This window comes from Gallus gallus, chromosome 4 (genome assembly GCF_016699485.2).
Source record: "Gallus gallus isolate bGalGal1 chromosome 4, bGalGal1.mat.broiler.GRCg7b, whole genome shotgun sequence".
Taxonomy (NCBI): Eukaryota; Metazoa; Chordata; class Aves; order Galliformes; family Phasianidae; genus Gallus; species Gallus gallus.
Window position 1 is genome coordinate 8335720 of NC_052535.1, and position 27942 is coordinate 8363661.

General features: G+C 39.2%; 1 protein-coding gene across 15 annotated transcripts in view; it reads right to left on the reverse strand.

Moving 5' to 3' along the window:
- DACH2 (dachshund family transcription factor 2) overlaps positions 1–27942 on the reverse strand; it is a 264998-nt gene that overhangs the window by 101744 nt on the left and 135312 nt on the right. For 5 of the 15 annotated variants that reach the window (XM_046939897.1, XM_046939895.1, XM_046939893.1 and 2 more), the window contains exon 3: positions 15176–15247. The exons of 7 other annotated variants lie outside the window; for them this stretch is intronic. In XM_046939897.1, the coding sequence (XP_046795853.1) occupies positions 15176–15247 (72 nt within the window). Of the gene's footprint in view, positions 1–15175; positions 15263–27942 lie in introns of all 15 variants that reach the window. 3 more of the 15 variants (XM_046939896.1, XM_025149505.3, XM_025149503.3) reach the window with 1 other exon arrangement.

A 27942-nucleotide genomic window follows, 5' to 3' on the forward strand; every position in this document is an offset into this window, starting at 1 on the left:
CATTGTTCATCGATGCTTCTTATTTTATTTACTTTAAGATAATTCTGCTGCTGAGACAATACGTATGATTTGCTGAACCCACCTGGACACCATATAGCTCTGCAGACCAGAAAACGCAATGCACTTGGAACTAACTCTCCCAGGCACAGAACACCTGCACCCAGCAATATTTTAACTGTGTCATTCTCAAATATTACAAGCATGCACCTCCCTTCAAGTACTAAACGTACTTGCAAGATCCTGCCATCCATCACAAATGAAGCTTTTCTTATTTCTTAGCGCTTGTCGTTTCTGTTTACTGCCACAGAAAGACTTGCACCTTCAGCCAAACTGGAACCTCATCATTCATGTTCTACCCAACTTCAAATGCAATCCAGTATTGATCTATACTATTGTAAACCTGATGCATAAAAATCCCTGCCTTACAGCAGGACTAGTAATTGAAAAGAAAAAAAAAGGCCAAACAAAAGCCTCAGAAGCACTTAGGTTGCAAAAGACCCTTAAGATTACCAAGTCCAACCAACAGCTAACACTACAAGCCCCCACGCGCTACATCCACACATACAGAGCCACAGAATCATTTGGGTTGGCAAAGACCCTTAAGTAAGTTGATTGAAGATAGAAAAAAATACTGGAATTAAGCCAACTATTTAAATATTATTAAAGATTTCAGATGTATGGTAAACAAAGCTATCTCTTGAGTATTCCAACTCTTCTGCTGCTGGGCTTGAGTTTCAAAACACCCTGCTTCTTGAATAACAAAATAAGCAAATAAACTCTTCATAATCTTCTGTGTCTAGTTCTGTGCAAGAAAATTAATTTATTTTAAGAAGCAGAATAAAAAATGCACTTCTATCAAATAAAATACACAAGAATATAAAACAAAAATTAAGTAAAACAGAAGCAGATTAATTTCATCTTTAGTAACAATATAAAAGGCCCAGCCTTACCTGTTGGAACATATCATAAGACTGATTTATATTATGAATACTCAACTACTGAGATCTATGCATATATATCAAATTTTGTAAGAGGCATCATGGGATCACACCATCTGCTACAAAGACATCAGTAACCGTACCTTTTAAAAAATAACAACCAGAGCCTGAAAATGATCACAATGAGGTTTTCTTTTGTTTTCTTTCTCAATGTCAAAATTTTCCAAAGAAAAACAGCAGCACATGATAGTACAAGAGAACTGCCAGCAGTGCCTGTGCCATGCAGGCAGCACAGCGCTGCCAGGGCTCCCCTGCCCATGAATCTCACTGTGGGTGCACAGGCTCTGCAGGAACAGGTGAGGGCTGAGATTTACAGTGATGCTGCTTCATGGAAGCATGAGGTAAATGCTAGTTTTCTTACAAGTACTAGGCAATGCAACAGACCAAAACAATTAAAATGTTAACTCTCCAGGATGAAAACAGAAGCTCTCTCTCCAAAATAATGTATAAACTAGAAGACTGTATGCTGCTGCACCTTGCTTATTTATTGCTGGAAGAAATCCACAACACTGAAAAGATGCGCACTCACAGCCATTAGATGCATGTCTAGATATAGACAAATGTTGTATAACATTCCTGATTCACCAGCACTGGTAACTGTGGTGATGAAATACAACAGTATCCAATGAATGTCACCGCTGTCCACGCCGGCCCAGGTGTGACAAGAGCATGCACAAACTTTGTGCCACTTCTTCAGATACCACATCTGATTGGTAGCTTCTGAGTTCCCAAGCCTCTGAAATGTGGACAGTCAGGCAGCTGCAGTGAGGAGGATCACTCTGTTAGCTAATATCCATTAAATGCTTTAAGCCAAAGTCAGGGAAGAAAGACACAGCATACGTGCCAAGTTCCTAAGTAATTTCTGCTGCCACAAGCAAACCATTAGAAAACTCTAAAAATATTAACTGTAACCACTTTAGCAATAGGCTGTTATTATTCACTATATATATTATTTAAGGTACTCCCTTGTGGATTCAGAGTGAACAAGTTACCCTAACTAAATGCAGGCTCTTAATTAGGAAAAAAGATGGACAAACGTGTATTCCGAAGCACACAGTAACAAAACTGGATTTTCTTCTATTACACCTGTGATGGGTTCCCAGATTTAGTGAAGGCTGCAGTACTTTAATTTTGCCCTTTAGATAAATGGTTTTGCTCTTGGGCAGAAATATTTAGTTTCAAGTTGCAAGTGTAGAAAAAACTCTCTCTGGGCAATGAGTTACTTTTCCCTTTATTGAAGAGCTCATAATACGATGAGTGTAACATCACCAATAACGAGATGAAGTGGACTTGTAGACCACTGGAGAAATAACCATCTATTATGAATTTTTCTCACCAGAAATCTTGGAAACTGGACAATTTACTTACTGTCTGCTCTCATTTTGTTTAGTCAGAACAGAAGAATGAGAGGGAGGATCTGTACAACTGGATTTCACCAGGCTTTAGTCACAACTTTCAGTTGCATTCACTCGCAGCTGAGTGATTGTTGTCTTCCGTTCTTGTCTTTCCTATTTGGCCAAACTGAACAGAAGGCAAAGATGTCTGCTGTCCCCTGACACATTAGTATTCATTATGGTGAAAAGTAAATGAGAACTATTTCATCTTCAGAGCGCTATCCTAAGACATTAACATCTAATAGCAATATTAAAGTCACATTACAGGTCCTTAATCCATGGCAGTAATAATGCTAATATAATAAAAATATACATTAAAATAAATATTTTGGCTACCTAATTTAGGAGTCTGAAAACTATTTTTACCAATTTGAAGAGATTTCAGGGGAGTCAGAACTGAACTTTGAGCAAGGAACACTACTGTAATTTTAACAACTCAATTCCTTTTTCCTTGCTTGTCCATACTCTTCCAGAGAGAAATGAATGCTATTTTATCAAGATCTCTCATGTTAATGTCTTAAAAAAGAAAGGAAAAAGGAATAAGCAAAGAAAACAGCAGCAATGGATTTTGAAATCAGTAACTAAGAAAATAATCATAATGAACCAGAGCTCAGGAATTCTGCATCCCTCCTGCCTGTTATCTGCAGCACACTCAGTACTCTGCTTACTTCTGAGATACTCCTTACTACATTGTTATTAGAAATCCACCAGAGGGACCAACTCTAAGAGCGGGCTTTTTATGCAGTTTGGTAAATTTTACTTCTATTTTATTTTATTTTTTAACCAGAAAAGTAATTTTGAAGGTGTCCTTCATGTAAAAGATTTCTGTCCAAAACAGACGGGCACTGATTATTGTTACCAAATAACCCAGCATGATTAGAGATGATCTGAATACATGGACATAGAATTCCCTGGTGAATAAATTTAATAGTTAGTAAATAATCTGTCTGGCTGTAAAAGCTGACCTTTTAATTGGCTAAGGACTTTGTAAATACATCGTACTAACTTCTTACTGTTTTACATTTAGAAGATTCAGTGTTAGCTTCAAACTCCTTGGCGTTCTAACAGTTGAAGATTAACACATTCATCTGCAATGGTGCGGGCACAGCATAAGCCAATGAGATATTCATTAAGCCATTTATAAGAAACAAAATAAGCATATTTGTGCTACTAGCTTTGCAGAAAATGCAATTAGCATTTTCAGACTGCAAGGTGTTCTCACTTTGGGCTGACCAGTGACATTCCATCACCAATAATAATTACTGCTTGCTCTTTTTTTCAGAAATTGCCAGATTGAAATAATTGGAAGGCTTCTAAACAATACTCCAGTATTCCCATAACAGCACACGAAACACTAGAGAAATGGAATTCCCCTCATGTTATTTTATAAGCTATATTTACCTCTTTTTTTCCCCAGCTGCTCTCATACTATGTATTGCCTAGATACTGCGACACATGACAAGCTGGACAGTATCAATTACAAGTGATGGCAGATGAGGTGAGTCACTACAAAGAAGAATGTCTTCCATTTGAAATTTCTGCTCTTTATCTTTCTTGGAGAGATCGTTCTGGTCGGCCTGGACTTCTGCATTTGATGAATGGGTCAGCAGCTAGAATCTGTATGAGTAAATGAGTAAAATGCACATCTCATCCCTCAAACTATAATGAAAATCTTTATGAGATTGGATTCATGCATTGAGATGACCTAAGAATATGCTTCTGTTTTTTTACATATTACAATTCAGTTCTCAAGTGACAGCATGAAGACCAACCAGCACCAACCATTCCTGAATGCTGGGACAGAAACTGATATGTGGATGATGCTACTATAATCAGATGTTAAATACCATAATAATTTTAAAAATATAGAAGAAGAATTAGTGAGGAAGACTTTTCTCATCATGTATATTCTAATCAACTTTTTAAGAGACCACAACTGGTAACATGAGAAAAACTTTTGACTAAATTGCCAAAAACTGCCACACTCTTTCTCTCTCTCTCCCCCCCATCCCCTCCTCTATATAGTATTTAATTAGCAGATAATGAAATTACAAAACTAAACTACAAGCTATCACAGGCATGAAGCCAAACCAATGCACAACCATCTGCATACTCAAATACTAGTTACTCAACAGTTATCCTGAAGGATGCAGAGCTCTCCTTCCAACCTTGGGAAAAGCACCAAAGTCGGTCTTAAAAAACTTTCCTGTTAAAGCTGCAATGTAAGCTCCCCCACAGACAGTTTCTATTTTCACAACATAACATTTCAGAAATTCTTGGCCAGCTTTTCGTAGAAGTTTACTATCTCTAGAAACTGCTAGCTGATGATTTAGTGACATGTACTAAAAACTGCTCAGGAAACCAATTCACTGTCTTTGCTCAACCCATGTCGAGTTTGCTCAAGCTTGTGTTTCCTCAGCAAGGCCATTAACTAATACAAATGATAGTTAGCAGCTGGAGATTCATCCCTTCATTCTCTCTCTTCCATGATGGAAAAAGATTGAATTTTCTTTCAATTATTAGAAGCCAAGAATAATGATACCCTAAAGTAGGTGAAAAAGTACAACAAAAATATATATCAACTGTTACAGTCTGGACAATGAAATACAAAAATATGAAGAAGAATATCCACTATCAGCACATAATTTATTGATTGCCCTTTCTCAAATGGAGGTCCATCAGCTAGTTTAAAAGTAAAATTACGTACTAAAATAACAGCAGAGAGAGATAAAAATTATGAGGGTCATGCAAGGGGAAAAAGATGTATTTTCAGCAAAGATTTTTAAATGAGATGGAGAGTCAATGAGGCAGAGACAAAGGAAAGCCCTTCCGTGCCAGGAAGAACTGCAGAAAAGAAGGCTCTTTTAGCACTAGCCGTAAAGTGTTGAGTGGCAGCATGGGAAACAGGTCTAAAATAGCAAAGTACACAATCTTGAAATAAACTGCTGCAATCCCGTTTTTTAGAATGTATATTAATTACATTAGCATAGTGGAATTTGTCTGAAAGGCCAGACAAACTGAGAAGAAGAAAATCACCGACTCGCTAAAAATGTACTAACAAGTTATATGACTGTAAACATGAGTTTAAACTGTATATAAATCATTAACTGCATCACCTATTTCTCCTCTGGACACAGAGCTTTGAAATCCTCCCTCCCTCCCACCACCAGTCCCAGTGCCTGCCCTGCTGCCTGCAGCTCTATTCCACATCACTTGTGACAAAAATTACTGATCTAATTCCTGCATGTCAGGGACTCTCACCTTTCAGGTCACTACGTACATCTGCTACCTGCTCACTCAATTCAGGGCAGGGTGAGGCGAAAAAGGCAACAAGCATTTGAACATGGAGATAAAGTTCAATGAATATGCAGAAATAAGCAAAAAAGTTTAACATGAACTGGAAAAAAAATGGTCAACTTACAACAGCACAAATAAATAACGATTGGGACATTTTACTGGGGCGTGGGATGACCACTTGAATGTTTGAGCTGGGACTGGATGTGCTGCTAAGACACTCTTCTGGTTTAGCCAAAAATTGCAGGCTTAACACAGAAGCAGCTTGATGAAAGTTCATAGCCTACAGCACATGAAGAGCACACAGAGATATCAGTATGATCTTCCAGCATCTCACTATTTATTGCGTGTGCAGTGCAGGAGCAGCCCAGGCCCATAGGCTGCCACCTGCACTGCAGGTTTACCCTAACAGGCGCCACATTCCTTGTGGCAGAGTGGGGATCACTGAAAATAGTGAACTCTTAGGAATATGGCCTAACTTCTTTTATGCATGCCATCAGTTTAAACAGCCTGTGCTCAGTCATTACGTACATAGATGGCTAATTTGCTTTTTTAATATTTTGGTGAAATTCAAACTTAAGAAAATGTTCTAATGGTTTATAGGTTTTAGTTGAGTATGCCACCTCTACATGTGTCCGTACTTTGGAAACGTTCATTTCTAACAGGCAAGAATTGGTTAAAACCTGTGCCCCTGATGGCTGTGTTCTTTCAGATTTATCCACGATGATTAAAAAGTATAACCATGCCTCGTATGGAAATTAAGTTGTGTCCTTGAGGTTATTTTACAGTACATTGAGTCTGACCGCAGTGTTGGTGTTTGTTGTACTCTGCACCCAGGCATGCTCTGTCCTTCGATTTCAAGACTCAGGTACCTGTACAGAGGATGCAACGTGGGCACACATCCTCACATCCTGACCTGCTGGGACAGGCACTGGCAGGAGCTGGGCAGGGCTGGGGCCTGGACAACCTGAAGGCACAGCCCAGGGACAGGCCTGCAAGCACCTCCCTGCTCCCTGTCTACGGAAGTTGGCTCCCTCCTACTGAGCACTTGCTGCTTCTCAGACTCTTGCCAAAGCATGCCAGGACTGCGCAGCACACGATTCCTGTTCTTAAAACACATCAGAACTATGCTAATACTGTCACCTCACATGTTCTAATGATGACTCTTCTTCCTGGACTAACTTGCCTGATTCAGCAGTCAGTGAAAAGGAAAGCATGTATTACCAGAGGATTATCAACCACAGCAGCTCTTTTAAGGTCCGTTTAACTTAATCCTTCAACCTGCAAATTACAGAATTGCTGAAGTGGACACGCAAGGCTTTTCGCCACCTCGGCACAACAGGCAGCACGCAGCCTCCTCATCTAGCAGTGCAGGACGTGTGGCAGCACTCTGAGCCTTCCCACCATACTCAGCCATTCAGAATCACACCCTGCGCAGTTTAAGTGAAATGCTACACACCGAAGAAACATAAAGTCTGGCAGAATACTATGCACTCACAAAATAGCGTATTTCTTACTATTTAACCTTTCTTATTGGTAACACTGAAGATACGTATCAAGACTAGTCAATGAGAACACCAAACTGCATTTTTTTCCAGGTATTTTTAAATGTTTTCCCCCTGAAATGTCAAATGAAATTAAACAAAAAACACAAATTAATCAATCGCAAAATCCTATTTAAATCTGTCTCTGTGTGGCTACTAGAACATGCCAGCCTGGGCTGCATTGCAGAGCAGCTCCCTAATGCGTGCTACTTGTCCTGATCTTAGTTCAGATCTACCTACTGTACTCGTACTGCTCTAAGTCTCCCAACTCTGCTATGGCTCAGGTAAGCACAGAAGAATGACTGCAGTGAAAGCACAGAGGACTTCATTAGCAGGGATGAGCAGCTGATGAGGTGTGCTAATTCATTTCTAGAACCATCTAGTTCGAGCATCCACGAAGGCTGGGCTTCAGTACTTGACCTATGGAATTTTAAGTATCGCTTCACTCATAGGACAGATTTTGCGTATAAGCAAAATTCAGAGTATGGACAGTTCTATGCCAGCAGAAAAGAAAATCCTCTGAAGTCACATTAGTTGAAGATCTGTTGAACAACAGAAAAAAAATCCTCCCAAACTCAGAACTGTAAATTATGTACATACATAAATGAAGTGAGAATGAGTAGCATAGTTTAAGTGTAGTTATAGTCTGGCACCAACACTTTCTCATGAGAGCTCTTATTACTGCTATCACAAATAAAATATGATCATTTCATGCATTCAGTCTACTCTTCTTTCTTATATTTTATTCAGTTAACAGCTCTTAATTTATCTTATTTGATAGAAAATGCCTGAAAGAGAAACCGTAAGACAATAAATTTCCATTATGTTATGGAGAAATTTCAGTGCACTATGAAATATCACAGAGCAGCGTGGGTTAGAAAAGATCTCAGAAGCTCACATCCTTCAAGCCCTCGGTTAAAAACTGCTCATCTACAGCCAGCAGGTAAACCTTCCAACTGAGAAGCTTACAGTATTTTAAATAAGGAAGAAGTATGTTTATATAGGGAAAAAAAAGCACAGGTTTTACTAACCAGCACCAGCAGAAAAAACAGCAGTATGCAGAGTAGCCTACCACGTGCATGCTGAAAGCGTAATTCAGTTCTCAACACCCATCTGCCTCTGCCCTAGCCCAAGGAAACTCCAGTTTTGCAAAGAACATGCGGAAAGGAATAGAGGGTCTGTAAGTGAACTGTCCCTATGGTCACTGTCTCATTCTGGTGACCAACTCCGGCACATGTATAATGGTGTCTGCACACCTTTAAGGTTAATTCTTTCTCTGTTTAGAAGTGTTAAAAATCTCCAGAGTTATAACCTCAGCTGTGTTTGCTCGCAGTTTCAAATGGAGCACCTCCCAGCAGGCATTTTATTTCTGAGATACCCATCAAAGTCCCGGAAGGAACTTACTCAAATACATCAATATTGTAAATAAATGGTTTTAGGTGATATCAGAACATCAAAACCACTCACCTCTCATTAATAACCAACATGTCCAAATAACGCCATGCACTTGTTCTTTCAAGTATCGGTATTTATATGACAAAGCAGATCATTTAATTTCATGCACACAAGTTGAATTATGGTTACAGTGTACCAATTTATTCTTACTCTGGTATTCCTAAATCAGTGACAATGGAAGAAAGCTAATAACATCACGTGGGTGGATGCAGGAGTCTAACACACACTCAGAAACCAAACTAAGAACCTGGCAATACTTAAACACAGCTCGAGTTCCCCAGTGGTAGACTGTCATAACTGCTCAAAAGCAAATCAAAATAATTATCAGAATACATTACCTGGGAATCCATTGAGAAAATGCATAATAAAAGATATTTTATACGTAATCATACGCAGACGTTTGTATGTGTGCATGTGTGCATGTGTACATGTATGAATATATCAAACCCGATCCTTGGTTTTAACCCCCAAAAACAGAAAATAAAGGAGAATACATTTCAATAGAGATGGCGTAAAAAAAGCCATGCTGAATTTATGAACCCAGAATGATATTTCAGGTCAAGAGCTCCAAAGTTTGTATTTAATTTGCATAACAGAGAAAACAATACAAACAAATCCACACTGGCTCACTCCTAAGTTGAAACAGCAAGCAGACCTGTTTGTAACCTATCCCCTACAGTCTTCCCAGAGCGTTTACATTAGACAGAGCTTTCTGCAGCGAGTACCAGCGGTTATGAAAGGCACACCTGGTTACTGAACTAGGGGCAGCAATGCGACATGCTTATTTCTACCAAAATTGTACCTCCACTCTGTTTAGCAATACACGATTGTTGCAGTTTCAAGATTTCATGCTACATCTTTAATTGTGGGCATTTAGCAGACTGCCTCTTATTATTAAGACACTGCTGACTTTTATTGTCAATGTGGCAACAGGACAAGGCTAATAATCACTAGCACCAGAAGCAGCTTGTGGTTTTATATTACATTGAGGTAAATTACACTGGAATTAGAGTGGATTACTTTTATCAAATGGGGAATAAGCTGTTAATTAACTCCCCGCTGTAGCAATCTTTTTCTGAGCTTGCAACTGTTATTAGCTCTAGATTAAACTGTTGAATTAATTTCCCACTTACTTACTATTTCAAGAGTTTTTAATTTACCTGGCAGCAGTTTTAATGGGAAATTGTATTAGTGAGCATAAATTGTTTTTGGGAAGGGTAAACAGTTTGTGATAATGTTTATTAAGTCGTTTTGTTTGAGCAAAAATATAATTGCAGTTTTAATTAGTGCACGGTTGTCGGAGTATTAGGTCTGAGATTACATTATGGCATTCTGAGAAAACAATCGCCCAGGTAATCCCGGCATTTAGAAGTGATAGCAAACAGCACAGCTATGTGAACTCCGCTGCGACTGGCGGCTGTGTGCTGTGCGCCATGCACACACCTCCACGCCTGCCTGCCCATGCACACACCCACCAGCGTGGCTATAAAAGGAATAGGAGAGTGCGCTCAGGGATGACGGGACATCATTTCCTTTTGCAGTGCGGTGAAGGCACGTGGGGCCCTGTGCTGTGGGAATGGATGAGAGGAAGATGTGGGTGAGGCAGTACAGCTTTGTGTGCACGATGTGGGCACATTTTGAACTCTTCAGATTGAAAACGTTAAAACTTTAGATCTTTCAACAGGGCCAAACTCGCTTTAAACACTTCATATTTTCTATCCTTGGTAGTGCTGTGTCAATGACAAGCCTAACAGATGGCATTAAGTCATGAGAAGAAATTAAAAGAAAAAAAAATACCACAAATAGGAAACAATGCACTATAATAAATTACTAATGATTGTTTAATTTGTTACATATTGGTTGAATATATTGCGACTCATTCACTATAGTTTGCTGTTTTCTGGCTTCTGCTAGGCCTGTACAATATCACAGATAGCAATGGGCAGCACAAGCAGGACTGGGTGTCTCTGTTGGGAACCTCCAACCCCACAAGGGCAGCAAAAGCAATGCAGCTGCATCATATACCCAGACTGGAGAGCAGAAAGTGGCTGTTAAAGTTAGAAGGCTTAATTCTCTCTAAGTTTCCAGCCTCAGAGTTACCACCCGGTACCTATCGGTCACATCTCACCATCTTCTGTAGAACACTGTCATCAGAAGCGTGCATTGTGGCACTCCTGCAATCATTCTGTAACATATTTTAAAAGTATGTTAAATTGTTAAACTAAATTGACTGAATGGAGTTAAGAAAGACTGACCCTATCCTATGCAACAGCTCTCTGCAGGGTGGCAGGAGGTCCACATGCAGATAGACCCATTACCTTCTAATAGAAACACCTACAAAACAGAATGTGATCAAACCCATAAGCTCCAAGCGTATGAACCCTTCACAGTGCTTGCTAGCATGTAATGGAAGCTGCCATTGCTTCTGGTCTTTATTACAGAAGAGATGTATGTAGGCAAATAAGGACAGTTAAGCTTAAGTTCAGCCAAAAATAACCAGAGTTGAAAAAAATTTTCCAAGAGCTACCCGATTTCTTTTTTAAACTCCTACAAAGTCTATATATTTTGCAGACCTCCCAGGTTTAGAAGACTGAGGCATCAAGACACGAGCCCACAAGGTTCCTACACGCTCTCCAAGCCACCTACAGTCAACTGGGGTGGGAAAATGATAATTACTAAAAAGAGTAGAGACTGTGTTTCATCATTTCCTGTAAACATGCTGCTGCTGCAGTCATTTATGCTTTTAAATGGATGTTAGATTTCCTGAACATCATAGAACTATGGACATTGTAGAGAAATTCAAGAGAACGTACTTCAAAAGAACATTTTCCAATGACTGAAAGATCACCTACTTGATATTGCATGCCATTTAATTAATACTTCTGGGTTACTTTTTTTTAGTACTAAATGGGTGCATTGTAGCTGTTTTCAACTGAACTTGAGAAAACAGGGGCACTTTCAGAGCCTGCCATCTATTAACAACCAAGATACACTACAGAAGGTAAATAATACTTTAAGCCTTGGTATTTCTTCAGAAACTGAAGGAAAGACTGCTTCCAGCTCAGGCACTGAACAACACCTGGCACTCTTGCTGGTACACGGATCATTTGATATCTTACAGACATGCTGAAAATTTGTCTGTATTCTGCATTCAGCCTCTATGGTTTATAGCGACTGTCTGTCACAGTCCTGTTTCACCTCATCTCATGCTGTAAAACCCACAGTATGTAACAAGACTTCATCACTGCACTGTAAGAGATACCACAAAACCCTGAGGAGTGAGGAGGATCTACTCCTTTCCAGAAGTGTGATGCTTAGCTCTATCTATACCCATGTTGCAGCACAGGCTTCCCTTGAAATACACACGTCAGCACAGTCATACATTATTGCTACAACCAGAATAAGAACAGGCTTCTTACAAAAATCATATCAAACAAACCAACCACAAGCAACCCATTCCATATTCAATCCACTTTAACAGATTCTTTTTTCTCCTTCAGTTTCTTGGACAGATATATTGCAGTCTATATTTATGCATATTTCTCCTTCTCAGCTGCCACATTCTATAGTTACCTTTATTGAATTTCATCTCGTCAGTCTCAAATCACCTCTCCAATTTATCAAGATCATTTTAAATCCTGAACCTCCCTTCCCAAGTTCATAGCTGCTGTCAATCTGCAAATGCTGCAGCATACATTAGACTAGCATCCCAGTGATTAAAGAAGATACCAAAGAAAAGACATCCCAGAGAAGAATCAAGGAGATAGCCAGGGGGAGACAATTCCTGTTCAGCACTGATTCCCAGCCTATCAGCATACTACAATCACAATTTATAGATGGGAGTGAATTCACTGAAGAGCCAAAACCAAACCAAACCCAACCCAAGCACAGACTGATTGCCTAAATGAGGAGCACTGCACTGCAACAGCATTCTGCTCTCCTGCTCCAGCTTTGCCATTGCCTTCTCTGCTTTAACATTACCCTGTATTATCAATGGAATATAAAGCTCCTCTCTGTGAGGGCCTTGGAACTGGGCTGCTTAAAGTGACCTGGGAAGAAAAGTCATCTGCCCATATTTCTCCAGGTAGCCCTATACACAGAACTGGTGCAATTTAGCGGCTGTATGGCTGAAGTTGCTGCTGATAATGTCTCTTCACTGGATGGAGAACTATGATCTAGCAATAGATATGGGTGTTAGCAACTATATTACAGCTATAAACACAGCTGTAAATCACACAATACTAATTAATGTATTCTTCTTGGTTGTTGTTTTTCTCCATCAGCACTTTCTTTCTGTACTGCACTTGAGGTGTGGTCCATGTTGGAAACCATTACACGTTCTTTAAGAAGTCTACAATATGTTTTTTTTTTAATTCAAATTGAAACATAAAAATGTTCAACTGAAGTTTATTCAATTAATTTTAGTTTGCAATTTATAAAGATTTTACTATTCATGCAAGGGAAAATGAGAATTAAGATGCAATGTGCTGACATCCACTGCAGTTTTACAGCCTTTTTAATACAGAAGTAATTTTAAAAATAATAGGCTTAAAATAGTAAAGAAACCAAAAACTAATAGTTTTGCTAAATTACCTTTTTATTACATGGTTTCAATTACCATTCCCTCATCCTCCCACCCAACATGAAGATTGTTCTCTCTTTTCTCTGGAGGGAATTATGAGATGACAGAAGTACAGAATAGACTCTAACCAAATGGTGGAACCTCAATTGAAAACACAAGTATAAGACATTCCCAGAATGATTTGTTGCAGCAAATTCTATAAAAGTTAACAGTTCTTAAAGATGTATATAACTTATGAAGCATGTTTCTCGCATATGGTAAGAGATTATTCTACTAAACTCATCAGTTATTACGTTTAATATGCACTAAGCTAAAAATTACAAACAATAAAATGCTTTCAACCTGAATATGGTCTTTGATTCCTTTGAAGTCATCAGAAAGCTGCTGTGGTTTTAGTTAAGGTATTATGCTTCAGCATGAGGAAAATGTTATATTACAGGTGCAGAGAAGATCTAATCCACATGTTGCAAGGTTACATATGGATAAAAAAACAGATTAATCCTCAATTCCCTTCAGTTTTGGCTCTTACAGGTCAGAAGAAGAATGGCATAATTCTGAAATGATATGGTACTGTCAGCACCTTTTATTTCATGTCTTGTGAGACAGATCCTAATTGATTATAATTTCATCATCATTTAGAAAACCAAAGATCACAAAATAAGTAGCAATACCCATGTGGATAGAGAAAGAAAAGAGGTCACACATTATAGGCAAGCCCAGTACCATAAAAAACACCCAGCCTTGTCTATACTGCTCTAACAACATTGTGTAGGCCAATCCCAACTACATTTAAGTTAGGTAATCAAATATATGTACAAACAGTATCACAGAGCTCAGACCCGCAGCCTGCTCAAGAATGCTGCAAAAACCGGAGGTCAAATTTCAAGTTCTAATAAGACCAAATTTAATATGTGCTTGGGTACAGAAGGTATTAATTATCTTTCCTGACTTAATGAGCATAGCCTTTAACACTCAAGGTTCTGTAGGAGAAGTTTGCATTTAGAAATTCCAAATGCCTTACCAGGTTTTTATTATTATTATTCACCTCTTAAGGAGTAAATATTTTACCTTAATAAAATCAGTCCTATTTCCATAAAGAGTGTATCATAGACACACTGCAACATAACAACATGGAGCTTGAGCATTCCACCAAACATTCTTGTTACCAGATCATCTTTTTGACAATTTTCTCTCAGAAAAGGACAGTTAAGCTAAAGAGCATTCAGAAAACACTAGCTTGTGATCACAGCATGTGCACAACTGAGAACCAACTCAGTAAGGGTCTTGGTACATGTAAATATTAAACATGTATTCTGTTCTGTTTTTTTTTGGTTGGTTGGTTGTTTTTAAATAGAGCAAACACCTTACATCTTTCTTTCGAAAATTCCATACTTGGCTTCCAAGAATATGTATAATTCACATTACCTTCATATTTTATTCTCTATTATGGCATTATTTTAAAAGTATATTAGTCCCATGAGGCTACAGCAGATCTGTGTTAAGGCTAGCTCTAAACATGGTACCAGATTCACCAACCTTCATCTACTGGACATATATATCACAGACAATAAGTTAAGAACATAAGTCGTTTCAGTCACTTTGTCCAGACTGTAAGACGAAACAAAACAGAACATTCTGTTAGGAGCTGCACAGAATAGAGCAGCAATCTATTCAAAGTTTTAAGGAAACCTCCAGAGATCAGTTTGACGTGACAATTATTAGCTATGTACAAACACACATCCATGGAAATTGGTGCACGCTCCTACTAACGTTACAATTTTATAGTTGCTTTTCTTATGTCTAAAAGCAGCAAATTTTACACAGCTCTATGAAATAATGGATAAACACAGTTTAAGATCAGAGCCAAGTAGTTATTAATTCACATGAGATATAAATAGCAGTAAACACCTTGGATTTGAAGAGTCTTGAGCTTTGCGATTCTTATCTGGGTTTCATCAGGAAAAAACAAAGTTCTTAAATCTGGAAAAAAAAACACTATTAAAAGCACATATATGTTAGCAACACTGAATTTCAACCTTTAACATCACAAACTTCTACTTACTGCTATGTGAGAAAAAAATGAACATGAAAATAAACATCCTTATAGAGGTTAATAAGCAGCGTCAGCTCAAAAGGGTTGCAATGAGTTCATCCATAGAAGTGCATCAAGCACTGTATGTACCAAATATTGTTTCCATATGGGTTCAACAGCTACCACTGTCTCTAGATGGAGGTTCCAAGGATTCTCCAAGGAAAGATCATGAAAGATGAAGCACCATAAGAGTATTTACCTGCTCTGAATGACAGCCAGGGCTCAGTGTAACTAGGTACCTCGTGACAGGCAATCACAGAACGGAGCCCATACCCTACAAACTTCGTTCAGCACTAGCCCAGTTGTATCTGAGTCAGGTACACTGTAAAATTTCAATGATGCCTTTAAATTCTAATGGTTTCAAGCTGCTGTAAACTTCTGCAGCAGTCAAAAATAATCCGTCATGGGACTAAGGGGTATGAACATCATGTCATAGCCACTCTGCTGTTAGATTTATTGGAGGGTAAAGCATGTCATTTATGCATCAACTCACAGGAGAAAAAAGCAATCCCTATGAAGTTAATCTAATAATAGACTGGAAAGCAATGATTACTGTTTCATGTGCAGTAGCTATTTGTAGCAGTGGTTGGCCTAATTCAGCAGGCCTTGCCTGTCAGAGCTCTGGGATTAGCAAGTGTTTAGATGAAAATCTATCGGGAAACATCAAGAAATGGTTTAATGAGGAACAAAAGTCTCCATTGTTACATTTAATATTTGCTGAAACTTTTCCATTTGCACCACTACATTTTTAAAAAAGCTTACTGGAACTGACATCCCAAATAGAATGCAAATGTTGATGGACTGTAATTTTAATTAATCCACAATAGCTCACCACAATTTCAACATAAAAGACTGCTTTCACTCTTCTCTTCTTGCAATGAGAATGCCCTGAAATTGAATACAAGATTCTTTAAAGACACGTCTAATCATAGAATGACTCAGGTTGAAAATGACCTCAAGAGTCATCAAGTTCCAGCCCCCTTCTACAGGCAGGGCCACCAACCTCCAACCATGACCTTAAAGTACTACACATTCTCCATCAATAAAGTAATTCATAGATCTTGGCTAACCATCCTGGTCATTACCCACACGCTATAAACCAACTGCTGATATCATTTTAGAGGAGGGGAAATAAGAAGTAAAAAGTAATACATCTGAAATTCAGAATCCAAATGTACTGCAAAATGGAACAATGGGGACTGGATGCCAGAAGACAACCCTGTTTTGGTCTCCAGACATTTCCTTTGCCAGGAGCCATGCACCTCGCACTGGAAGATGCCTTAAGCATTCCCTTTAAGTTATAATGTTTGAGAGCCCTGGGAAAGGCTTTTTATCTTCCTTCACACACTAAGCAAAATTAAAACTAACCTAAGTAAGATATTTATATATCCTTTTGCTCACAGGTATTCTCATCTGTAGATTGGATACAATTATTCAAACTGAGAAAACAACACATTCCTGACAGGAAGACTAGCTAACTCAGGCCTCCATACATGGAGTATGGGATGCAACCATGTGTAGCTGCAGAACACACACAGTGTTCCTGGGTTTCCATCAGCAATGGCAGAGAAAAGAACCCATAATGTGCTGCAGTCCAGCCAATCCGATACCCACAATATTTAGGGTCAAACACGTAGGCAGCATAACCCACCTCTTCACCCACTATCTGTCAAATTCCTGTGCTTGATCCCTGGCAGCCATCCTTTGGATCCTGAGAGGTTTCCTAAACTTTCAGGGATGAGATTTATATACCTCATCCAAACCTTTTCTAATCCTCCTCTTTTTGCAGATGGCACAGACACTGGAGGCATGAGCACAGGAAACCTACCAGAAGCGCTTCTATGATTTATTGCTTCCGATTTCTATCTCTTTTGTATCAGTCCTTTTTTTTTTTTTTTTATTGCCAGGAAATAAACACTGACTTGAAAGGGAAAGAAAAATGGTCACAAAACAGTTTCTAGGATGGCTCTGCCTTTCAAGTAAGAAGCGCGTTGCACAGGATTTTGGTGTGGGCCATGATACCAAAATGGCTCAGCTAATTGAGGGCAACCTCAAGGTCAACACAAATTGTTGTGTGGACATAAAAGTCAAGGACAAAAAAATAAAGAGGAAAGGCAGAGTAATATGCTGCAATGAAAAATGGAGATCAAGAGAGACATATCAGAAAGGGAAGGACATCGTCATATCAATGAGCAAAAAACCAATTCTCAGGATATTTTCTTATGCACTGTGTACACTGAAAGCTTTCAATCGATGAATACAAATTCTCAGCAGGATTAGGACTCAAATTTATCTCATATATAGGATTAATAAGCTTAATTAATTAATAAAAAATGTTACCCGTAATCAAAAACAATAATGAAGCAGCTCCAAAACACAATGGCCAAAGTAACTTCAGCTAACTGCTATCATGTTTTATGGGTTTGAAAAGGAGATTCAAGTGACAAATCTGACCAGGTGCAAGTACAAAATAGCCTTCTGAAGCCTTATACAGACTAAGTTAATACATTTCAGGGAAAAAAAATAGATCAATATACCCATATGTCATATGAGACTACATAGAAAAATTTTGTATTAGGAAATACCAAAAACCACTACCCAAATGGCAAAGCCCTCCGAATTGCCAGTGAAAGATGGCATAGCTTTCTAGGTCAGCTAAATTTGAATAATAGGGTGTTCTTAGCCCAAATAACCTATCGACTCCCATATATAACAAAATTGAGAGACTCTTTCAAGTGTCTCCTAGATTTAGCAGCTGTTGGTCTGACACTGTCAGCAACGCATCCATCTTAATCACAGTATGATCCTTTCAACTTTTCTTTTTGAGGCTCTGATTACTTCCTTCCACCCTTCAAGTCCCTTCATATCTGCTCAAGACTCTTATCAGCTCAGAGCAATGGTTGGGTGTGAGTTAAAACAATGTATCTGGTCTCTGCTGAACCACATCTCTTTTTTTTTTTTAAGCATATGTTTATATATATATATATACACACACACACACACACATGTGCATACATATAAGTATATATGTATTTTTCAGCTTACACATAAAGGAAACCTGAACTTAGATGCTTGCAGGGGTCACCTTGTAGGTACTTCTGTTCTCATAGAGTCTGCTGTGGGAAACCCCTGTAACTTCCCTTGCCCATCACCCTGGGCATTTATGTTTTATTCTCATTATTCTTTTTGATATTTTCTTTGCTTGAAGTAAAACACTCCATATGTTATGCTCTTTTTTTTTATTGGAAAATGTTAATGCTGTGTACCGGAGGGCACAGCCAAATGAGGGATTGCCATTTGGACAGAAACACATAACACAAGTATTGCCTAGGGTATATCACCTGCATGTGTACTTTAATCATATCATAGCTTTTTCTCTTGCCAGAACTTAAGGTAATATTCTGATGCTGAAAACAATACTCAATGTTCTCCAACTTGTTAAATTCTTTCAAATTAATTGGTACATAATGGCCCACAGTTCATAGTAGATTTGTTTCCAGCTCCTACAATGACCCAGTTGAATTATATTTGCTTTCAAAGGAAAGCTCAGACACATGCACTTTCTGTCAATTTTATATTACATTTAAACTCTTCTCCTCATTTGAGTCTCACTGAAAAACTAAAACACTACTTTTAACTGCATAGCTCCTAACAGAGTTGGGAGTTCCTTAAAAAGAGAGCACTCATATTTCACCAGTACACCACGAGAAGGCTGCGCATCTGAAACAGCTCTGCTATACTGAGTAATTTACATTCACTAAGTGGATTAGCTGAAATAAGCATAATAAATGAAAGAGAATAAAATAAAAAACAATTTCACACTAAATGAAGGCTTGACTTATAGGAAGTGGCAGCTATGATGGCCCAAGGCACAGAATTAGTTTTGCCACTCGATAATTTGACTGATTCACTCGAGTGGCCAGAAGAGGACATTTTCTGCCTGATTTCAGTGTAATCAAGTCACCTGCTCTGCGATTGCCAGGGCCAAGTCAACTGCACTCTGCTGCACCCCGTCTGCGTGCCGCGAGGAGCAAGAACAGCGTCTTCTGCCTATGTGTGCAGAACCACTGAGCTGTCAACGACAGCAGGATTTAACAGCATCTGTACATTAGAGCATTTTCATTTGAAACCACATACACAATATGTAAGTAATCTACCCCATTAGCTTCTTTATTTACTCAAAGTTTGGGGCTGCTGATGGGATGTTCCATTCCATATACCAAACACCTTATGGATTACTTCCACTTTTGTTATGTGTGTTGTTCTTAAATCTTATTTTTGACAGATGCAAATACACACACAAAAAAGTAATGCCTAGAAACTGGAGATACATATGACATTTTCTGTATTAATTCGACTTGACTGAAATTATTCATAAACAGTTACAGCAAGATTCTGCATTAAATGTATGTAACACCTTTTAAATATATTTCTCTTTTATTACTTATTTTTATGTTACTGCCTATAGCCTAGAGTACTCTACCTTTTCCATGTGCATATATACATGTGGAGATGTGGGAAGGCAACTTGGATGACGTGATGTTAGTTTTATTCTTGCCTTGCTGAACAGGGGTCAGAGTGGTAAATGCAATATAAGTGCTCACCTTTAAGCACATGCCCAGTTTCACTGGTTATTATTTATAGCTAACCTTTCGAAGTAATGACTGCACGCTGTACGTTAAAAAAACAGAATCCTGTATTATTATGGAGTATTTTCCCTTTATGCAAATATTACATTAACACTTCACCAGTCAGGAAAGATAATCCACTTAGAAATATCATTATTATTAAAGCGCATTCAATCAATATGCAAATGTGAAAAACAGTAATTAAGCTTTTTTTTTAAACAATTGCGCATCACTAAAAATAAAGATACAAGTTGTACTAAATGATTTCACATTTTTACAACCTATTCTCCACTTGATATAGGTTACCGCATGATTTATCCACATTTTTCAATATGAAAGTCCATGATCGAAGGATCATAAAATCATTGGAGCTGGAAGAGACCTTTAAAATTTACCTAGTCCAACTCCTCTGCAATGAACAGGAACACCTACCACTCAAAAAGGGCTGCTCAGAACCTGGTCCAGCCTGACTCTGAATGTCTCTAAGGACAGTGTCCACCACCAATCTGGGCAACCTGTTCCACTGTCTCATCACCCTTATTGTAAAAAAAAAACAGCAAAACTTCGTCTTTATGTTCAATCTAAATCTGCCCTCTTTTAGTTTGAAACTATTTCCCCTTGTCCTGTCACAACAGATCCAGCTAAAGAGTCTGTCCCTTCCTTTCTTACAGCCCCCTTTTAGATACTGAAAGCCCGCTCTCAGGAGGCCTCTACCTGGAGCCTTCTGTTCTCCAGGCTGAAGAACCCCAGCTCTCCCAGTCTGGCCTTATCAGGAGAGGTGTTCCAGCCCTAGAATTATTTTTGAGGCCCTCCTCTGGATGCACTCCAACAGGTCCACATCTCTCCTGTACTGAGAACTCCACATCGGGACGCAGTGTTGAAGGTGAGGTCTCACCACAGCAAAGTAGAGGGGCAGGATCACCTCTCTCAACCTACTGGCCACGCTGCTTTGGATGCAGCCCAGGATATAGTTGACTTTCTAGGCTGCAACAGCATATTGCTGCCTCATGTCCAGCTTGCCATCCACCAGTACCTCCAGATCCTACCCAGCTCCATCCTTACATCCCCCAGTTTGTATTGATAGTAGAGGTTCCCACAACTCAGGTGAAAGACCTTGCACTTGGATTTACTGAACCTCATGAGGTTCTCCTGAGCCTACTGCTTGAGCCTGTCTAGGTCTGTCTGGACGACATCTCATTGCTCGGTTGTGTCTATGGCACCACACAGCTGGGTGTTATCTGAAAACTTGCTGAAGGTGCACTCAATCCCACTGTCAATGTCATTGTTGAAGAAGTTAAGAGCACTGGTCCCAGCACTGACCCTTGACGGACGTCACTCATCAATGACCTCCATTCAGACGCTGAGCCATCGACTCATCAATTCCCTCTCTTCCATATGCCTTATCACAGCTATCTGGATCTGCCCCATGATCTCTGACACAGAGATGAGGATAAGAGGTTGGTAGTTCCCTGGGTCATCCTTTCTACCCTTCCTATAAATGGGCGCAATGCTGCTTTTTTTCCAGTCACTGGGACTTCATCTGACCACCACGACTTCTTCAGATGTCATTGATAGTGACTTGGCAACTATGTCAGTGAATTCCCTCAGGCCTCTGGGACATATCTCTTTGAGACACATAGATGTATGGATGTTCAGGTTACTCAACTGGTCTCAAATCTTATCTTTTCTTACAGGAGGGGGGTCATGGCTCCCCCAGTTCCCACCTTCCGAACCATCTGCTCGAGGGCTGTATTTACAGCTGTTGCCAGTGAAGACTGAGACAAAAAAAGTTGTTGAATACTTCAGCCTTCCCATTATCCATTGTTACCAGCCTGTCTGTGTTGCTCACTAGGGAGGGTACACCCTCCTGAACTTTCCTTTTCCAGTTGTTGTACCTATAGAAACCATTCTTATCCTTCGTTGTGCCCCTTGCAAACCTAATCTGCTAATAAAATGAAAAGGTGACCTTGCCTAATTTAATAAGTCCGTGTAGAAATACTCTTTCAACACGTAAAAGAATTACAAAAAGGTTATCATAGCTCACTTTCATGGGAGAGTACTCTACCTTTTCCAGCTCATTTCTCAGGCTCTTACTGTAATTCATTAGATTACATAAAAACAATGTAGATCATTATATTTTAATAAAGGCTTTCCTTTCCTAATAAAATGTCTGTCATGTACATTCAGGCATGTATAATATAAAATACTTTTCTTTCTGAAGTAAGCTTTTCATATTCAAGCCATATGCGGTTGTTACCTCCAGCAATTATTTTTCTTTGCAATGAATTTTAAGTCAAATTCACTTTCTAGACAGAATCCCCCAAAACTCTACACCTGCTACCTTCCAAACAGGCACACCATGACAGCATAATGTCAGTTACTAACAGCATGAAGAGGTTCTCTCTCTTCAGCAAGAGGGCAGCGTACAACACTAGGCTCATTCAGACAGCTTGTTTTTCTTTACGTCTGTTCATTTTAACTGCGATAAAAGTCTATATGATCAGAATGTATTTCCAGTGAAATGTTAATATGGTTCCAGTCACTTAATGAAGATGATCAGACAATGAAATCTATTTCAGTGATGATAGTTCCAAAATAAAAACATGCGCCTCCCTAGGATGCTCAGTAAGCAATGTTTTCCTTTCCTCATGAACCCTGATTTGTTGCCAGCACTTGGCATCATGTTGTACTGCTTGGGAAGGGCTGAAAGAAGAGCATATTCTTCCTGGAGGAAACATCAACTGCAGCCACTGTACCTTTGTGCAGCACAGGTCCACTCTTGTGGAGAGCAACTCTCATTGCTTACCCCGATTATCCCAGCTTTCTGCCCTCACTGTATGCCAAAAATCTTCTCCCCCAGAATACCAGCAAGGTTTTTCCCTGCTTTGCATAGCTGGGCTCACATTGCTCCCTCCTGTTCACACACAGCAGGCTTTGCCTTATTTGAAAACATTTGTCCTCTCTCTTTCAGAAAGCTGCGCTCTCCTTTTTGCAAACCCAATGCAAAGGTTCATCTAAAAATCATCAGCAGCAAACAGAACATTTATACCACTGGCTGTCACTGCCTTGCACCAGGGAAATACTTTGCAGAGGGAGAACTAGCAGTAGCATTTTGCAAAGCACTTTCCTTAGACAAGCCAGATTTCCACCCATCGCCTTGCACTCACAAGTGCTACCCGCTCACATAACTCTGAGCTGCTCCATGAGGCCAAAGAGAACAAAACTGACATCTTCCATGTGAATTCCCTATCAGCAATCTTTCGGTTAACATTTTTTCAAATATTTTTTCAAATATTATTCCAAATTATTTTTTCCAAATAATATGCTGCTGCTTCTCACAAGCCCTAGTTCACAGAAGACAACAGAAGGATGCAGAATGCTAGGAGTGCTTTGACATACAGGCACTTTGCAGTTTTGCAAAAGAATCCTTATAGAACATGATCTCCAAAATACCCTAATAAGTAGTAGAACACTCGTTAAAGCAAACAAGTAATGCAATCCACATCAATGGAATAGCTCATGTGCTTAACTTTAAAAACACACTTCAGTATTTTGCTTGTTTAGGACTCCAGAGGTCTGTATGACAAGGACTGAAGCACTGCAGCTGTTAAACTACATTGGAAGTACTTAATCCCTGACCAGAATTATAACTAAGGAAATACTTGGATTTACATATAGCACATGCTTACTTTTCAATCCAGTGAGATTTATTCCCTGTTTGATACTTCTGAACAACTTCTAACAGTGTTGTTTCACCAAGAATTTTGCTAAAGCACAGCCTAAGTTTTCCTATGGGAAACTGCACTACTCAAATCTAATTTAGATCTGAATGCAGCATTTTAAGAGAATATTACTAACCTAAATACAGCAAATTTTAGCAGTGTAAATAGATGGTGAATCAACGTTTCTCTGCAACCAGGCATGCATCATCAAACCAGTTACAACTATAAATAGATCCTACAACTAAATTTTTGTTTCTAACCTCTAATAGACCTGAGCTCTCAGGTCATAGGAATAAAACTTGTGCACAAGTATCCTGAGCTTACCAGTTTGTCTGAAATACTGCAGGATAAAGCTAAAGCAAGGAAGATGATCAGTAAGGATCTGTGCTTCTTGTCCCTGATGCTATATTCCAGAATATTCAGTTCTGTTGCTAGCACGAAATTTGCTATGAATGCACGAATCATGTGCCACCCCAAGTAACACTCCCAAACCTGAGGAAGCTTGATTTGCCTACCAGATGATTATTGGTTATGTGAATTCAATGAGCCTCTTAACCAGCTATGTCAGTAAGCTATTCTCCATTAGCATTAATATAAAAATCATTCAATGACATCATAACTTCAGCAAATGAAAAAGAAGATCAGACTCTTACATTAAAATGTAAGAATGTATAAAACATATGCAGTCTGTCTGGGATTCTTACACAAGTATTTCTAAGGCATTTAAATGCATTTGATGTGATACTGGTTAAAGCTACCAAGTGGAAAATGTTTCAGAATGTAATTGTTCAACTTAATCATACAATCAAGTAGAAAAACAAAACCTAAGAAAAAATCCTCAGTTACAACAGTCCTGCTATTATTGTCAAATCAAACCTCCAGATAACAGCAAGAGCTAAAGATAACAAATCTTTTATACCTCCCATTACCATTTTTTGCTTTAGGACATTTCACGACAATGTAAAAAAGCTCAACTAGTTCCAAAGGCAGTTAAAGATGTGATGGAGAGAGGCAGAGAGGTATTAGGATCATTATAGACCTCAATGCCTTAAGACACCAGGCTAAGAAAAAAATTGGTAGAAAAGAATGTCACAGATTATAAGGACAGACAGATGAAAACGTGCTGATTTTGTTAGCTATGCAATACTTGGACCAACGATTTCAATCAGTTCCCTTCCACAGGCAAAACAAGACAAACTGTGAGCAGACCTGCCCTACATGCCCAGAGAATCCAGTCTTAATTCTCTTAGTGTGACCGTTTTAGTCTAACTTTGTCATCTCGAAAGATAAATTCAGTAGGATCGATTTAAAATTAAAAAAAATTCTTCAAATGCTTACAAATGAAAGTATATTACTGAGTTTCACACTTCTTGGACAATAATTAGTAGCTGAGGCTACGTGTAAATTAAATTTACAACAAGGTTAACAATTCAGTAAATTCTCAGCAGCTTTAAGTATTCATATATCACAAACCTAATGTCCCACACAGATAAATCAGACACTAAAAATGGATCTCTAAAGAAAGAAAATATTACAACGGAGAAGGAAAGGGGAACTGAGTGACTCACGGTCACTCAGATCATCAGAACTCTCCTGAATGGCTGTATTTTAAAGAGTAATGATACGATCCCAAATTCCTCATTCACTCGAATTCATGCTCCCTTCAGCACAGAAATGTGCTGGCACGAGATGGGGTGGTACTCAATCATGCGGCATATGCGGTCTTTAATTTTAAAATCCAGTTAAATGGATGTTCTAACATCATTTTTTATCGAAGAACATTTCATGATAAAAGAGCGAGCATGTAACTTATTTGTCAGCTTTACTGTGCGGCGGATAACTTTCCTATGTTACTCACATGAGTTTTCATTTCCCAAAGCTATATGCATTCATTATGACAGTAAAAATGAAGAGTTGCTAAAGAGATGTATGCATTTTTATTACAGTTTGAAAAAACAGATCTTTCTACAGTCCTTTGAGCTTCTGAGTGTGTGATTTGTATAAAATATTTCTCATTTTGGGGACACAGCAGATGGAGTGCAGGGCACTGTGGGATATGCCATTTATCACAATGACAGTGCGTAGGTAGCACTGATCCTCTCACCACAGGGGGAAGCTAGAGCTGCAAACGCGGAGCGGCATTAAAAGCCCGACGAGTGGAGTTTGGCAACACTTGTACTACTCATTAACTTAATCATATTAATTTATTAGCCATATATATCAAAGTAATTCACTGCTGAATTGTCACCAAGAACAATTTATAAACTGTTAACGTTCCCCATTGGCAGGGAAGTGCTGCAGTATCCTTAACCAGTTTGTTTGCCTTCCATTAAAAATAATAATTTCTACCAAGCCAGGTAATGCCAACAATGACAAAGCTGTACATATGTTTCTCATTATAAATGGAACTTTAAAGTGACATCTACGACAACTGAAAAAAAAGGATTACGGTAGACAGTGAAATGAGCCACAGAAATAGTATGTAAACATACAAAAATGCTCAGTGAAGTATTTTGAGAAAGTAAAAGGTTCCCTTTAGCTCTCTGATCATCTGCTCTCAGAGGTTCTAGGACTGCTGCCAGCCACAGCAGCCCTACATCTAACACCTCAAGAGGTGAAATCAATCCATAAATTTTCTGTTAAGTGATCCTGAATGAATGTTTATTCCTCAAATAACTTTCTTACTATCAGGCTTTACAGTATGAACACAGACACCCTCAGAACCTGGTTTTGGCACTGCTGGTCTCTGAGCATGTACAGCAAACTTGCATCCTCAGGGACGCCCCTGCTGCCCTGCTCCTCAACCCTGGGCACATCTTCCAGTTCCACAGCCAGGACAGACCAGCAGGCACTATGGTTGCACTCATTCCAGAAAAAAAAAAAACAAGGAGGAGACCTGTGGAGCCAGTGGCACTGCGGAGTTCCCACAGGCAGCAGGGCCCTGTTGCCTGGCTGCATGCCCACCTCCGTAACAACTGGGAACCAAAGGTGTTTAAGCCTCTGGCCTCGCCCATTCTTCTTAAGCAGATGCAACAAATACAAGTGCTTAAACTCTACAGCAAATACTGCTGCATCCTCTCTGTTTCCTAGAAAGGCTGAGTGACTGCTAAAAAGCACTGCTGAATTGAAGTAATGCACAGTTACCATAATCCTGTACGGTGTTTTTTGTTTAAGTCCCACAGTGATGTTATTTGGTGTATCTATTAAAATATTAATTTCACTGAAATATTAAATCTTGAAACTGTGCAGTTCACAAGTTTCTTAACTATTTTTAAGTTAAAATCACACTGAAAAACTGTTCATGTCTGTACAAACAAGTCAACATTTTAATTATCGTTTCTCTAGAACTCTAGACAAACAGCTATTGAGACAAACAGTGCCAAATTTACCTGTCTGCTTACAAAATCAAACATGATCTCTTCAAAGAATCTGAGCCCGAACTCACAGGTGATGAGAACAGTGGTATATTTGACATGGCTGGAAGTGGCTCGCTTCTCCTAGCTGGGCAGAACAGCGCAAGGCGATGGCAGAGGCCTGGTGACAGGCGCTGGCAGTCGGCAGGCCCCAGCCCTCCGTGGCAATGCTGACCACAACCCTGCCACAAGGCCACGCCTAAAGCTTTCCGTACCAGGCAGACATCAGCTGGGAGAGAACACCCGTCAAATCTCTGTTGTCTCTTTCTCCTATCCAGCAAAGTGAATTATGCATCTGAAACTGCCTCGTTTTCCTTTTTAATACACAACAGCCCATCAGCCAGGCTCCCTCCCATCTACAGTTCTGAGCAGCCAGCAGCCCTCAGCCCTAAAGCCTCATGGCAACCTACCCGCTGACCTGTGCCACACATCAGGCCAAGCAGGCTGCCTGCACCTCCATGCAGCAAGTCTCAGAAAGATCAAATGGCAACAGAAGCATTCCTCTTCCTGGCACACAGCCCCCTGTTGGCCTCAGTTGTGGGGTTTCCAGTCCCTATCCTAGTCCTGTGTACTTCAACACAACCAACTTCTAGCAGCACGATGCTTCTCTTCATAACCCACCCTCCCCAGTACCTTGAAAACAAAATGGAGCAGATTCCAAGAGTATTTTATAGAAATAATAGTAGTGTTTCAACACATTGAATAAAGAAAAATATGTAATGAAGACTTCATATAGTGCTTTTTTAAACGTTTTTGGGTATGAGCTAGATTACAGGCAGGACAACTATGACAAGATCCAGCTACTCTTGCGGCCTCACTC